At 38.9% G+C, this 15,658-nt stretch overlaps 1 protein-coding gene across 2 annotated transcripts in view; it reads right to left on the bottom strand.

Moving 5' to 3' along the window:
• ascc3 (activating signal cointegrator 1 complex subunit 3) overlaps positions 1-15,658 on the bottom strand; it is a 275,425-nt gene that overhangs the window by 56,964 nt on the left and 202,803 nt on the right. For both annotated transcript variants that reach the window (XM_052144464.1, XM_052144465.1), the window contains 8 exons: positions 10,714-10,939; positions 9,507-9,661; positions 5,171-5,269; positions 4,286-4,454; positions 3,801-4,021; positions 3,626-3,711; positions 3,357-3,523; positions 12-157 (listed from right to left, as the gene is read on the bottom strand). In XM_052144464.1, the coding sequence (XP_052000424.1) occupies positions 12-157; positions 3,357-3,523; positions 3,626-3,711; positions 3,801-4,021; positions 4,286-4,454; positions 5,171-5,269; positions 9,507-9,661; positions 10,714-10,939 (1,269 nt within the window). The remainder of the gene's footprint in view (positions 1-11; positions 158-3,356; positions 3,524-3,625; positions 3,712-3,800; positions 4,022-4,285; positions 4,455-5,170; positions 5,270-9,506; positions 9,662-10,713; positions 10,940-15,658) is intronic.

A 15,658-nucleotide genomic window follows, 5' to 3' on the forward strand; every position in this document is an offset into this window, starting at 1 on the left:
GGGTTTCTGACCTGTTTGATGCCCAGCCAATCCGCTAGATCCCGGGCATTAGCCAGTGCTGTAGACAGTCCGACCACTCTCACTGTTTTAGTGGTGTGCGATGAGATAAAGTTGGTTCTGGACACAATGACCTCTAGAACAGGCCCTCTGTCCTCCCCTGTGAACACACACAGTCATTAGTTAGTGAACAGTTGTACAATCTGTGCTATTTATCATGCTTTTATAAAATGATGTTACATGTAGGGATGTCAAAAGTATTAGTATTTCAATACCAAGTCGATACCTACATAAAAAAAATGACAAATACGGATTGTTTCTACAGTATTGGTAATATTGACATAATTTAGTGCACACGTAGCTAAATCATGACTCCTACTATGGAAAAGCTCATGCATATTCATTTGGTCATGCTTACATTGCTTCACACCCATCCTGGGGTATCCAATCACATTACTATTCACAAGCCAAGCCCATAACATAGCAGGATTCATTCATTTGCATGTCAAGCACCACATATTGACATACTTGGGGTTAAGAACAACATGCAATTGTTTTCATTTAATAATGATGCAATTTAAAATAAATAAAGAAGTGTGTTTAATGGCATTTTGTATTTGCTGTGGTAACGAAATTGGTCACAAGAATAGTCACATTTCACTGATATTAGCATCAGCTACAGAAATTGACCCTAGTTTCACGCTGCACAAACAAACATATATGAAGAATTTGTACAAAATAATTAAACTTAACAGGAACAGTTCATTGATACTGAAATATGCAGTCCTAAAGAGTGCGTAAGAGGACATTTCTACATGACAACATAATAGTGTTCATAAACACTTAGTTAAGCAGTGCCAATAGGGGTATTAGCATTGTTCTCCCAATACACAGGGGTAAATTCACTTAACAGATGAACCACATTTGTCTTGTGCACTTAACACACTCACAATAATTTGTAACCAGGTGCAATCTGTGCAAGCAGTGCACCAGGAAATGATTAAGCTCTTTTTCACCACTGGCCTGGACGGTTCCAAGTATGCCGAGTAACAGTTCCAATAGAATTTCCACTTGAGAACGGTTCGCTATGGTACAATTAAAAACTGTTCCCAGCACAGATTTCTTATCACAGTAGCTAACCGAACTCAGGACTGAGAACCATTCTTGTGGAACACCTGTAGTGACGTGTCGACTCCCGATTGAGCACTTGCACAGGCAGTCCATTTAAATCCTGATTTCGCAGCACCACAATGGAAAAAGTAAACGTAACCATGTCAACAAGCCTGGATCGATGACATGGTTACTGCAATGAGAACCATTCAGCCCGATGGAAAAGTGTCTAATGATGTTGTGCCACTGGAAAGCATTTGGTAAACCATTTCATTTCCAAGAAATATCTGTGTACGGTCTAGTGATCATGAAAGCAGTGATTCATCAAATGTTGATCAAATGATTGAACATAATAACCAGTCATTTTTCCAGATGTAAAGTGTAGTCAATCACATTTAAAGGAGCCGATTCAGATGCCTGTATCAGATCTGGACTGATCCTCTACAGTCCCAGTAAAGTGCACTAGATCATGGTAGTCTGCTGCATCCTACAAGTAAACACTCAAAATTCGAGGTGGGTAAAAATCTAAGAATCTTGATATAGATTCTTAAATCCCAAGATGGGTCTTTTACTCTACGTGCAACCCTCTACACCAGGGGTGTCAAACTCAGTTCCTGAAGGGCCACAGCCCTGCAGAGTTTAGTTCCAGCCCTGCCCCAAAATGCCTTCTTGTAATCTTTAAGCACTCCAGAAGACCTTAGCTGCTTCAGTTGTGTTTAATTAGGGTTGGAGCTAAACTCTGCTGGACTGTGGCCCTCCTGAAACCGAGTTTGACACCCCTGCTCTACACAATTGGCCTCATTCATGAAACATGAGAGAACTTTTTGTTTAAATAGTTTGTAAAGCCACTCTGACGTTAATTGTCGGATTCATTAAAGTTTTCGTATTTGCAAAATGTTTGTTGGTACGAATTAAATTTACTCCCGACCACAAGTAAATCTTTCAGGCAAACTGTCATCACTGTGTTTTGATACAAATTAAATACGTAATTAAAAAAATTACTAATAATTAAATGAGTGAAAAGAAGAAGACAACCTCGTGCTACCCTGAGTCCACATGCGTGGACATTGTCTTTTGGCTTAACTATATGCAATGCATCATTTAAATGAATAGAAACCATCTGAATACTGTTCAAAAGACTCTAGACTGTCATTTAAAGGGTTAACTTCTGCTGCGAGTCAGGTCACATAACAGCATGGCATCGATATCCTTGAAGCACTCCAACAGACGCAGCAGCAGTAAACAAACGTTTTTCATTGAAACCTGTTTGGTTGTAAAGAGTAGCGTCTCTAGTTTCGTTTGATATGCTGCTTTAAAAAATCTGTGTCTGCAGGCTGATAAACATGACGTCCACATATGTGGATACTGGCACCGCATTTCCTCAAAAGTACAAAAAACATGAGTAACCAACACTCCTGGAAACAAAATAAACAATTTGATGAAAACAAATTTGATTTTCTACAGCAGAGTGTCATGTAAATTTTACAACGTAGTCTTGCTGTCCACATATGTGGACATTTATTTTTAGGAAAAGGACATAACTGATACCCATATGAATCAAATCGAACTGAGAGCTTGTGAATCGGAATCGAATCAGCAAATGTGTATCCTATAACCAATCCTACTCAAAACCGACCCCCAGGATGTAATTCCAGCATGCAAATTGTGCTGTTACCTGATTTGCATGATTCTTTAGTAACTCAGTTGCTAAAACAATGCAAACAGCGTGTGCAAATAAATGACACTATCAGCAGCTTTAATTTATTCTTTGTGAATTCCCCCTAAAACGTTTATTCTTAATTGACAAGGCTGTATATGAACTGTATAACGGATACAATGAGGAACTAACACTTGTTAAACGGCATGATTAACAACCTGGATGATATCAACCAGTCAGTCTGGTTTACACAGTATTGTGCAAAAGTCTTAGGCACAAAAGATGTTTTACCAAAGGATCAGTCTTAAGACGGTTATTTATATTTTCAGCTTTAGTGTGTCAATTGGAAATATAAATTACTTTTGTAAAAAGAATAGAATAGAAGAACAGGGAGCCCTGCAACTGATAGCATGGCCTCCACAAAGCCCCCACTGAACATCGAGTCAATTTGGGATTACATGGAGACAGAAGCAACTGAGACAGCCGAAATAGACAGAAGAACTGTGGCGAATTCTCCAAGAAGCTTGAAACATCCTATCTGCCAATAATACACTGATTGTAGAGACATTAGTATGTAAGTTCAACCATTTACCCAACAGATGGATCTCATCTATGATGAGAATAGCCACTTTCTGCACATAGCTGCGGTTCTGCCAGCTGCGGCTGATTCCATCCCATTTTTCTGGTGTAGTGACGATCAGATCGGCCTGCGCTATTGCCCGCATGTCTGGAGTCACGTCACCTGTTAACTCAACCACCCTAGAGAGAGAGAGAGATAGAGGGAGTATGGTAATGAGCAAATAAAGGTCAGGTTATCATAACATATACATATTTGCCAGAGGAATCTATAAACATACTCACTTCCTCCCAAGCTTCTCCTCTATTCTGATCTTCCAGTCTTCAATCCTCTCTCTGACCAAAGCTTTCAGAGGAGCAATGTACACCACCTACATACAAACACACCAGTTGACTAGTCGGTGCAACCCTTAGCCACAAGAACTAAAACTAAACCCTAGGAGGTGGCAGAGGTTCAGACCTTTGAGGTGGGGTACTTGTTGAAGACTCTGAAGATGGCCATCTCTGCAGCAATGGTTTTGCCGGAGCCAGTGGGCGCTCCCAGCAAGACATTGGTGTCGGTGTGGTAGAGTGTGTGGAAGATTTGTGTTTGAATGGGATTAAAGTGCGTGAACTTGTACAGACTTTCATACTCTCTGTTGCCCAGTGCGGTCACAGGCAACGGCTGAAGATCCAATAGCTCTGGAACAAAACAAATATGACCAAATGACCAAAACAAGCTCTAGTAGACCAGGAACTGTTTCTTAGAGTGACGTCTGTACAAGAACAGTTACATGTGATGTTCTGTACTCACAAGCTCAAGTTACATGTCAAATCCTAATGAGATTGAAGTTGGGAGGGTACAGATGAAAGTTAACTGCTAAGTACGGTGAGGTATTGTTGTTGACATTTGAAAGTCAGCTGGCATATACTGAATGCATGTGTGTGTGTGTGTAGTGGCCTCACCTGTGTGTGGTGGGTGTCTCTCGGGCAAAATGAGATGTTGGAAGTTGATAATACAGACAGCCTCAGAGCCCAGCCAGCGGTCAGACACAGCTCTGATGTAATACTGAGAGGGCATGGGCTCAAAGATGGGTATGGTGAAGACTACTTGTTGGGGCTCTCCACTCAACACCTGACCACATCACAGAGACAATGACAATAATAAAACTTCATGATCTTCAGCTCACTTTTTCCATCTTAAAGCTGAAGTGTGTAACTTTTATGGTGTTTAAATACTTTCTTACAACAACACTGGTGTGGCAGGGCGGAGCCGGGTCTTGATCCCACACACCCGGTCAAGTATTAGGCTAATTAAGCCTCTGTAAACGATCTCTCTCTCTCGCACGATCCTCTGCAGTCAACCTTTATCCCTCACAGAGACTTAATTAGCCTATTACGGATTAGGATCACGACCCGGCCCCGCCCTCCGCCCTGACACAACTGGCTAAACCAATGGAGTGAGTTTGGGGCAGGGCTATCTGTTTGATCAACCAATGGAAGACATAATGGAAGCTACTTGCAACACCAAACAAATTAATGGCTAATAAAAACCAAATAATAATAACTATTTCCAGATGACAACTATTCCCCCCCCACCCCACACAGTCCCTCCCAAAACTCACTTAATTAGCTCCAATGAACAGTATGGATAGTGGCTTGTAATATAGCCAACTACAGTTTTAAAAGGTTATATTTAAATTATAGTTTTTTATAGCAATGTTTTGAAAGAGTCACAGATTACACTCTAGTCTAATAGTTTACACTTGTTTACACTCTAGTTTTAAATATTGCTAATATTCAGATTGTACAAGTCTTCATGCAGTGCTCTGGTGCTGAGGATATCTTCACCTGTTTCTTCTGGAGGAGGAAGTACTCGGAGTGGTAGATGTGGTCATTAATCGGATCCTCCACCCACAGCCACCAGGGCTCTCCAACTGAACCATGGACCTGTGTAATAACCACACGTCTAGTGTCATAACAGTGGCACTGTGCAGATATGAAGAACTACATTTAATACTTTAAATGCATGTCCATTTAAGATCTGCATTTTTTTAGTTGAATCACCTCAAAATCAACATTTACTGTACCTCAATGAAAGTGGAACTTACTGTGTCCATGGCCAAACTCACATTGTGTACAGTGGATAATTTATATATAAACATGTATTAATAATTATCAGTAAAACCAACAAGACAAAACCAATTAAGAGAACAAATAAGCCAAATATCAATTGAAAATTAAATAAACTTGAGCGAGAATGCAAAACACAAAGCATACAAAAGCTCTCTCCCTTCACAACTGGCACAACAGTTTAATACATTTTTGACTTTTTTGTATTAAATAAACCATAATTATAACATACTTCAGTGCATCTTGATTATTAGGATTTATTATGAACATACTAATTAACAAGTTCAACAACATCACAGCAAGTACTCCGATGTAACGCAGCTACGCAAAGACGGTACTCTAAAGTGAGTTAAGATATTTTACACACACCCTTGCTTTAAATCAACCGTCCTTATTTCCTATCCTTGCATCCTTTTCTCACGTACTTACAAGAAGCTAGGATGCAAGGAAATGAACAAAAAAAAGGAAAAGTAACAAGAAAAGGAAAAGAATATGCACAATTTACAAATGAAAAGCACACAATGATGGGAGAAAGGTAGGAAGGATGAAGGGAAGAAATGACCATTGGAAGGAAGGACAGATGAAAAAAAAAATGTAGGATGGAAGAAATAAACAATGGATGGATGGATGGACAGAAAGGATAAAAGGAAGGAAGGAAGGATGAAGGTAAGAAATGACCATTGGAAGGAACGACAGAGGGAAAAATAAAAAGGTAGGATGGAATAAAGAAACAATGGATGGATGGAAGGAGGGACAGAAAGGAAAAAAGGAACAAAGACAGAAAGGAAGGATGGAAAGAAAATAAATTAAGATGAAGATTTTATTTTCTCCTCTTTTCTCCCCAATTTGGAACACCCAATTCCCAATGCTCTCTAATCCTCCTGGTGGCGTAGAGACTTGCCTCATTCCGGGTGGCGGAGGATGAATCTCAGTTGCCTCCGCATTGCGCATCTCATCATGTGGCTTGTTGAGCACGTTACCATGGAGACATAGCACATGTGGAGGCTTCACGCTATTCTCCGCGGCATCCACGCACAACTCGCCACACACCCCACCGAGTGCGAGAACCACATTATAGCAAACACAAGGAGGTTACCCCATGTGACACAACCCTCCCTAGCAACTGGGCCAATTTGGTTGCTTAGGAGACCTTGCTGGGGTCACTAAGCACATCCTGGGTGAACTCGTGGTGTGGGAGTCAGCGTCAATACTCGCTGAGCTACCCAGGCCCCAAGAAGATGATTCTTAAAATGTCTTTGGAGTATGTCATGACTACAGCATGATTTGGACATGCTATGGGTAAACTAATTGCTCAATGCATATTGATTGATCTAGTATTGACACACACTATGAAGCCTCGAGCCATTGAAGTGTGCAAATGTGCAGCACATAGATCCTTCAAAAATGTAATGTCTTTGAGGATATATTTGGAAAAGGAGGAACTGAGTTACCCATTATAATGGTGATTTTGATGACATTGATCCTATGGCAATGTTTGATAAACCTCTTGTGTTCACTAATCGTTAGAACTGTGCACTCTATAACTACCCCTGAAACTCAGTATGTTATGATGGTAAGAAATTGTACGGATGACGAAAAATGCCCTAAGTGGGCTTCAGAATATTGTATTATTGTGGAAGATAGTTGGAGTAAGAATAGGGTTTAGGGAGTTGGTAAAATAAATGAGTAAATGAAGTGTGCATAGACAGGTGAACACTTCATGATCAAAGGAGGATGTGTGTATGTGTATAGAATACACAAGCAGCAATGTGCTGAGAAAAGACAGATAATGTGGACTGAGTACAGGACACAGAAAGAGATGGGAGGGGACGAAGCATAAAACTTTTAATTTAGCCTTGAAGTTGAACAAATATGGAACAAACACTCTTCTAAACTTTTCCACTGCATCGCCTTAAACCTAACCACCCAATAAGAGAATGAGTTTGTTCTGACCAATTATATTCCCACAAGCATTTTACTGATGTTAGATACAAAATTGAAATACTAAAAATGTTTTGTGCCCTTTGTCTTGTTGACACTTCTGTTGGGAACTCTCCCGGCTGTAATTACATTTTGGAAGAGAGAACATCTGACTCCAAGCATTGTTCTAAAAAACGATTTCAAAGATGGAAAGGAAGGTATGCAAGTATGAAGGAAGGACAGAAAGAAAGAAAAGAGGGTAGGACAGAAAGGAAGAAATGAAGAATGGACAGAAGGAAGGGAGGGAGGATGGAAAAAAAAGAAAATTTTAAGGAAGGATGGAATTGAAGGAAGGAAGGACATGGGGAAAGAATGAATAACAGAAGGAAGGAAGGACAGAAAGACATGAAGGTAGGATGGAAAGGAAAAATTAAAGATTGAAGGACAGAAGGAAGGACAGAAACAAGGAAGGAAGGAAAGGAAGAAAAGGAAGAATTAGAATGGAAGGAAGAACATAGGGAAGGAATGAATGACAGAAGGAAAGAAGGATGTAAGGAAGGAAGGAAAGATGGAAGGATGGAAAGGAAAAAATTAGAGGAAGGACAGAAAGAAGCAAGGACAAAAAGGAAGGAATGCAGGACAGATGGACGGAAAGGAGGTAAGAAGGAAAGGAAGAAAGGGAAGAATTAAGTTGGAAAGAAGGACATAAGGAAGGAATGACAGAAAAAAGGAAGGACAGAAAAAAGGAAGGAAGGAAGGAAAGGAAGAAAGGAAAGAATTAAGATGGAAAGAAGGACATAAGGAATGAATGACAGAAGGAAAGAAGGACGTAAGGAAGGAAGGAAAAATTTAATTATAGGAAGGAAAGATGGTAGAATGGAAAGGACAAAAAGAAAGGAATGCAGGATGGACGGACGGAAAGGAGGTAGGAAGGAAAGGAAGAAAGGGAAAAAAGATGGAAGGAAGATCATAGGGCAGGAATATATGACATAAGGAAAGGAGGACAAGGGGAAAGAAGGAAGGAAGGTAGGAAGGAAAGGAAGAAAGGAAAGAAGGTTGGATGGAATAGAAGGAAGGACAGATGGAAAGAAAAAAGGAAGGTAGGACATTAATATTTAAGTGTATATTCAAATGTTTCAATATATATTTAGATTTCAAATTATATATATATTCCAAATGTATCATTTTATATATATATCCTATAAATCACTTTATCCTGATTTATAAATGTATAGCCGGATTTATAACTGATATGTTTCGATGTTTATCCCTCTACAATGAATATAAATGGATGTTTAAATATACATGAATTAATGGATGTGTTAAGTATTGTGTTATGTGTGCTAATGGCTCATTAATGTGTGAGTGTGCGGGTGTGCTCACATTCAGAGCGTGTGTGTGTCTGTGTGTGTGTGATGAGGTGATTAGTGTGTGCGGATGGTCATCCAGCTGTTGTGTGTCATGGTGGAGGAGTTACGGTCACAGCAGAGCTCAGGACACACAGATGCCCATCTGTGGCCCGTCATTGCAGCAGCTCTCAAGGGAACAATAGCAACAGATCTGAGCCCATTCAAAGCTTTGTGTGCTTAAACACAGGGGAGGAGACACACACATGAATGACTCAACCCTGTCTTTGTGTGTGTGTGTGGTAGTGAGGGGTTATATAGAGTTGTGAATACTGTGTCCAACACAAATGTTTGTCTCAAAGTTTGTTAGTGTAGATCAGTGGTGTTCAAACTTGTCAGACCACACTATTTCACCTAAATAAATTTTATAAATAATAATAATAATAATGATGATGATTAAAAACTTACAGTAAATCAATATTTGCAACCACTATGATTCTATGACTATATTCCGACTGGCCTTCTATTTTGTATTTATTTGCATACTGAATTGTGATTGGTCTTTTTATTCTTGCACATACGTATCTATCTTTACTTTTGAGGATGATTTAAAGCTCACATTAGTGAACTGTTGCTCTCAGTAATGCTTGAAATGTGAAATTGAACTTAATTTAATTTCCACCAGCTTTTACACTATAGTGTTTTCCACAGTTTGAGATGTGCTGGTATTTAGAAGTCAAAATATAGATTCCAGTGTGTGATGGCCTGACTCTGGTTGCCATGGTTACCTGGTCATTCCACCTGAAGTCGGGGGTGACGGTGAGACGAACGCGCAGGACGGTACGTGTGATTGGCTGAATGTTAGACTCCATCAGGATGGCTGGAATCTGATGAGCACACTGTTTCACCTTCAGACCGATGTTCACGTGGTGTAACATGTGACCTATGGACATACACACACACACACACACTCTGTCATCACAGCATATTTGACCTTAACTGCACAAAAATAAACAGTAAAACCACAGAGAGATTGGTTGAAGGTAGCAACATGACTAATATGACACTAATTCATGCTAATTAGAGCTGTCTAATCAAATTAATACAAATGAACCACAAATAATTACATATTGCACTATTTTAAAGCCCCCAAATAAAAGTAATTACATTATTTTGTTAGACTTAGGGGTTGTTCACACAAAATGCACTACAGCGTTGAGTCTGCGCTATTAAATGTAAGACTATGTGTCAGACGGTTGCCTTGTGTATCACGTCTGGCTAATGTATGTTGCACACAGCATGCCCTTTTTTACTGTAAATTCTCCTCCCTGCCCAGTAGGTGGCGATATGAACCAAGTATGTGAAAAATAATGTGGAAGTGAAAGTCGAGATTGATAATAAAAATGACTTAAATATTGATGATCTTTTTAACCACACCTATCATATCTCTTCTGAAGACATGGATTTCACCACTGGAATCTTATGGATTACTTTTACACGACCTTTAAATGCTTTTTGGACCTTCAAAGTTTTGGTACCTATTCATTTGCATTGTACAGAACGGATATATTCTTCTAAAAATCTTAATTTGTGTTCAGCAGAAGAAAGTAAGTCATACACATCTGGGTGGCATGAGAGTGAATAAAAGATGATATCATTTTCATTTTTGGAAGAACTAACCCATTAAGCAACATATCATTTCGATTTCAATGTATTTACACTTTTTTGTCATTTAACACCCCCCGTGCACTACTTCATACAAAAACCCACAAGATTTCAAACTTGTGCTTATTCTCTCCAATTTGTAATTTTTCATGTCAACTCTTATTCGTTATGCCCATCAACAGTGCACTGTCACTTTAAATCAGCGTGAGAAGCGCAGCAAATTTACACTTGTACATAATGAAACGTACCAAATGAACATATTAAATTAACAGCCCTAGACAATACATTATTACAATGCTGCACACATGTGCCTGACTGTGCAACACTGACCGATCTCATCTTTGTCCATGTCTCTGAGTTTGTCTACAGTCAGGTTCTTCTGCTCCAGTCTGGACAGCACTGATGGTGACAGCACACTGAACTGACGCAGAGGATGAGCCCAGCCCCACAGACGCTTGTCAATCACTTTACACAGATTGAGCAGACGATAAGTCATCGCCGGCCAGCGCTTCCTCAGAGCGATCTCAAACAGAGCCCGCACAATACGAGCTGCATTCTGCACAGAAACACAAATACAAGAACTCTTAACAACCATGTCAAAATAATACATTACATTCACATGTTTTGTCCTTAGATTGCTGTTAAGCAAAATCATGACAATGTATATTAGAACAATTGAGTTCTGAATTTATATAATGCAAACATTTTATTTAAAGCTGAATGTGTCATTTTTGCAACACTCGCGGCACAAAATGGAATTGCAAAATGAATGACTGTATTCATTTACATTTATGCATTTGGCAGACGCTTTTATCCAAAGCGACTTACAGTGCACTTATTACAGGGACAATCCCCCCCGGAGCAACCTGGAGTTAAGTGCCTTGCTCAAGGACACAATGGTGGTGAATGTGGGGATCAAATCTGCAACCTTCTGCTTACCAGTTATGTGCTTTAGCGCAATACGCCACCACCATTCCAACAGGTTTTCAAACAGGTTTCCCAAACACACCTCCTATCTTGCATTGGTAGGAGCAACAGATAGTCCCGCCCCAAATGTTTACCATAGGTTGAGCAAATGTCATTGAAAGTGCACTTGATACATGCACGACCTCACACGATTATCCTTAATAAGAGATTTAGACAAACATGACTAAAACATCTAGATTTTTGCCCGTTACCCCAATTTGGCTTTGCGTGTACACACTGAGTACCTTTCTGTCAGCTTAATCAATGCACACATGTCTTATGTCGTTTTCAGTGTTGGGGAGTAGCTAACTAAAAGTAGCGACGCTGCTAACTTAACTATATTTTGCAGTAGCATGACAGTAGTTCAGCTATTTTCACAATATTTGAGCTTATCCAGTAACAAGCTACATATTCCAGCGATTAGCATCACAAAATGCTACATTTGTCAAATTGTATTGTGAACGCAGCATTGGAGCCAACGGAGTAATCAAACACGCTCACCTAAACCATCCTTTTGCTTTCATATAGTTCTGGGAAAACCAAACCATTTAAGTGAACCGTTTCTTTCGAACAGTTCATGTAAATGAACAGGTTTAAATGAATCATTTGCTTATATTTAGCATTGGGAACTCAGATTATACTAAGTGAGTCAGTTTGTTCAGATGGTTCATGTTAATCAACTAGTTCCCATAAATGATTCACTGATTACTTTAAGGGGCTGCAAGTGATTGTTCTACTCCCTGAAAGCTATGAATGAAATAAGTGTTGTGAGGTACTGTATCTCACAGTCTCTGTGACAGCACTAGACTCTGTAACCAGATTTTACGCCCTCCAGGCATATCTTGTGGTATTTGTGTGTGTGTTCCCTTCAACAAGTGCCTCCATCCCATTGGTTCAACAGTGTACCTACTTCAGCCAATAACAGGCAGGCTCTTGATTAGCAACCAATCACATGTGGGGACCTGAGATCTTCCAACCCTATATAAAGATAGTAGTTTGTTTGGCTGGCTGGATTGTTTGTTCATGTATGTTTTTTTTTAGTACTGCTCCATACTTTGCTTCCTCTCGTTATTCGACTAGGTCTTCTGACCTTTTTGAGTTGTCCCAGGAAAGAAGTCAGCCAATCGTGTGGCAGCAGCACAGTGCATAAAATCATGCAGACACGGGTCAGGAGCTTCAGCTAATTTTCACATCAACCATCAGAATGGGGAAAAATGTGATCTCAGTGATTTGGACCACGGCATGTTCATGTAAACACATTCTTTGTAGAAGTAACCTATTAGCAGGCACTTTTGTTGTGACCCATGATCATTTAAAATATAAATTTATGGGGGGTTAGCGGAAGTAGTGAGTAGTTCTGGGCTGATCGTATGATCTCAATATGGTGACCACCATGAGGGGGACCACTCATGTAGTATAAAACTGATTTTTCTAGACCATTGAAATGACTGGAGACTTCATCTTGAGGGAGTGTACATCATTTAAAAACATGTCAAAGTGCTTTTCATTTACTTAGGGCTAAGACTTTAAAAAGCGAAAGTGTACATTTAGATTTAGTTCAATATCGTGAACATGGTTTATGGAATTATAGGCTTGAATGTCTATTTGCTTTGACAGTTGACAGTATAAATCAGATCCAGAAATAAAAAAGCTGTATATTTGATGCATACTGTGTGAGTTATGTATACAGGGCATGTAGAGTTGTTTTTTTCTGTACATTTGTTTTTTTATATGATGGATAAATGTACATATGCACTGATGGGAAGTGATGTTAATTGATTGAGCAGGACTGGACAAACACCTGCTGGTGCTGAGGCTGGAGTTTAACAGGCCACTAGAGCAGCTCAAGTCATTCATCAGATGAATACAAGTCCCAATGATCCAGTTCACTGTAAAAACAGCTTTGAACTTCACAGCAATTCTGTTTCAGTGCTGGAATTGCATTGGAAGTCTGCTTCATTTGAGAGATTTGACCTGTTTGGATGATGTTTCTATGATTCCTCTGACTGAAAAAAACAAACAAATCTTTTAAGCCATTTTAGAGCAAATACACAAATATATAGAACTTTGTGAGTCTGAATTATACTACCAGCAGTCAAAGCAAAAGCACATTAAAGTCAATCATTCCATAAAATGTGTTCTACACAACAAATAACATTGAAAGTCTTTAAAAAAGTCTTACCCCTAAAAAATTAATAGCGCTTCTACAATTCTGTTAAACATGATTTTGAGATGAATATTTTGAGCTATTTATATCCCCAGCACTCATTCTAAAATAGTTTTACTCCTAAACAAATTCTCAGTAATACTCCAGTGATATACAATCATTTTGTGAATCAGTTCATTAAAATGAACCAGCTCAACAGAATACTTTCTTCGTGGATCAGATATCACTACTTAGTATTGAGCACTAGACCTTTTCTCATCAGATGTTCCCAACCTCTCCTGTCCTCTTCAATCAAAGTTCAGAGCCACTTCCGAACACATGCAAAAACCATTGACAGAATCCCTCTTATTGTATGTATACAAATACACATATGTCTGAAATCTCTGAAGGATGACAGAGAGAGATATCACAGAGGGTCTGGATATAAAATCAACATATGTTTGACACGGACATGATCCCAATGCCGGATTCCAGCTGTACAATTCAAATCAGCCAATTTAAGACCAAAGAGGGAATTTCATTGAGCTATTTGAACTATCTGAGCACATGGAAGCTGTTCTACAAGATTCACAGATATCAGAGATAGATGACTTCCACAGAGAATGAGAAGACATCTCATCCCAGACCAGACCAGACCAGGTTTGAATGTACAAAACTTGAATGAAATTTGAGAACAACGGCAGAGGGGAAGATTTCATTTCTTTTTGGCCAAAAATTGCATAATTATGAACTGTTCCTCACACAAAGCTTTTGTATAACATCAGAACAGTTGGAATATAGAGTATGAGCATGGTGCTTTTTTTGTCCTTTTGGAGCTTGACAGCCTTTGGTCATTATATGATTTCACTGGGATTTATGATTGAAATACAAGCAGAACAAATTTGGGTGTAAATTGTAAGTAAAACTATTCTTACGCAAACTGTCCCAATGAATTCAATGGGACTATTTACATGAGAATGGATTCATTAATCATTAATTAAAAGTACAACAACAACAAATACATAAAATATCTCTTTGTTATGAATGAGGACCATTGTAAAAGATAAAAAAAAATACAAATTGTGTGTAAAACACATCTCCTTTTGTGTTTCACAGAAGAAAGTAAGTCATACTGGTTTATGATGACATGTGGGTGAGTAAATGAACAGTTTTGGTTACTTACCTTTAACACCCTGTTTAAATCATTTGATTTTCCTTACACAGAACTTAAAACCTCTTCAACTCTGCTAACCCATTGGCAGAACCTAAATTGGGCGCTATGTTGCGATAATATTTTATCATTAAAATGTTCAAATCTCCGAACACATAAGTCAGGAAAATTTGGAATTGTTTGAAAGTTTAGAATCTGAACTTTTCATAGATAACCATCACATTTACGTTACATAAAATAACAAATAAGGCCTGAAAACATCCGTGTCGCAAATTAGCGCCACCTCATGTGGTACAAATATATGAATATAAAAGTCTTTCAAATAGCAGGTAAATAGACAAATCATTTATCAAATGAAAGTATGACTGTACAGTTTATTTTGTTGCCCTAATACCACAGTTCAAAAGATTTTCAAAAGAATCAAAAAGCAAAATATGATTGATATGTCTCTTTTATGTGCAGATCACTGCTGCTGTAAGCCCCAAAAAGCTAAAAAGCTATATATCTCCTTTTACATTTAAAAAAAAACTTGCTTGTGTAAATAATACAATGCTACATCAAGCATACTAAACAAATCTTCATGTTATCAACTATTGACCACCACAAAGGGGAGGATCTCAGCTTTCTAACGTCACCTAGATTGATCTTCTAGTCCACTCAGATGCCGAGATATTAAATAAAACAACGGGTGGTGCCTTGAACTGAAAATTAGACTGAATGTCAATGGACGAGCGCATCTGTGGGGGCTAAAATACATTAGAGCACCACCTACATTTCAGATCTGTATTTTGTGACAGCATTTTCTTTAGTACTTGATGCTTTTCGGAGGGATAAATCTGCCACCGAAAGGCACTTAAAAGGGGGAATGTTTGTGGCTGCCATGTTGAAGGTTCCTTCTTAACCGAAGGGCTCATAAATAGCTGCTTCTAAGGGCCCTTCTAAACAGGCATTTCTGTAGGTTTCAACAGATGGTGACTTCGCTGCCAAGTAGA

Source organism: Xyrauchen texanus, chromosome 15 (genome assembly GCF_025860055.1).
Source record: "Xyrauchen texanus isolate HMW12.3.18 chromosome 15, RBS_HiC_50CHRs, whole genome shotgun sequence".
NCBI classification, from domain to species: Eukaryota; Metazoa; Chordata; class Actinopteri; order Cypriniformes; family Catostomidae; genus Xyrauchen; species Xyrauchen texanus.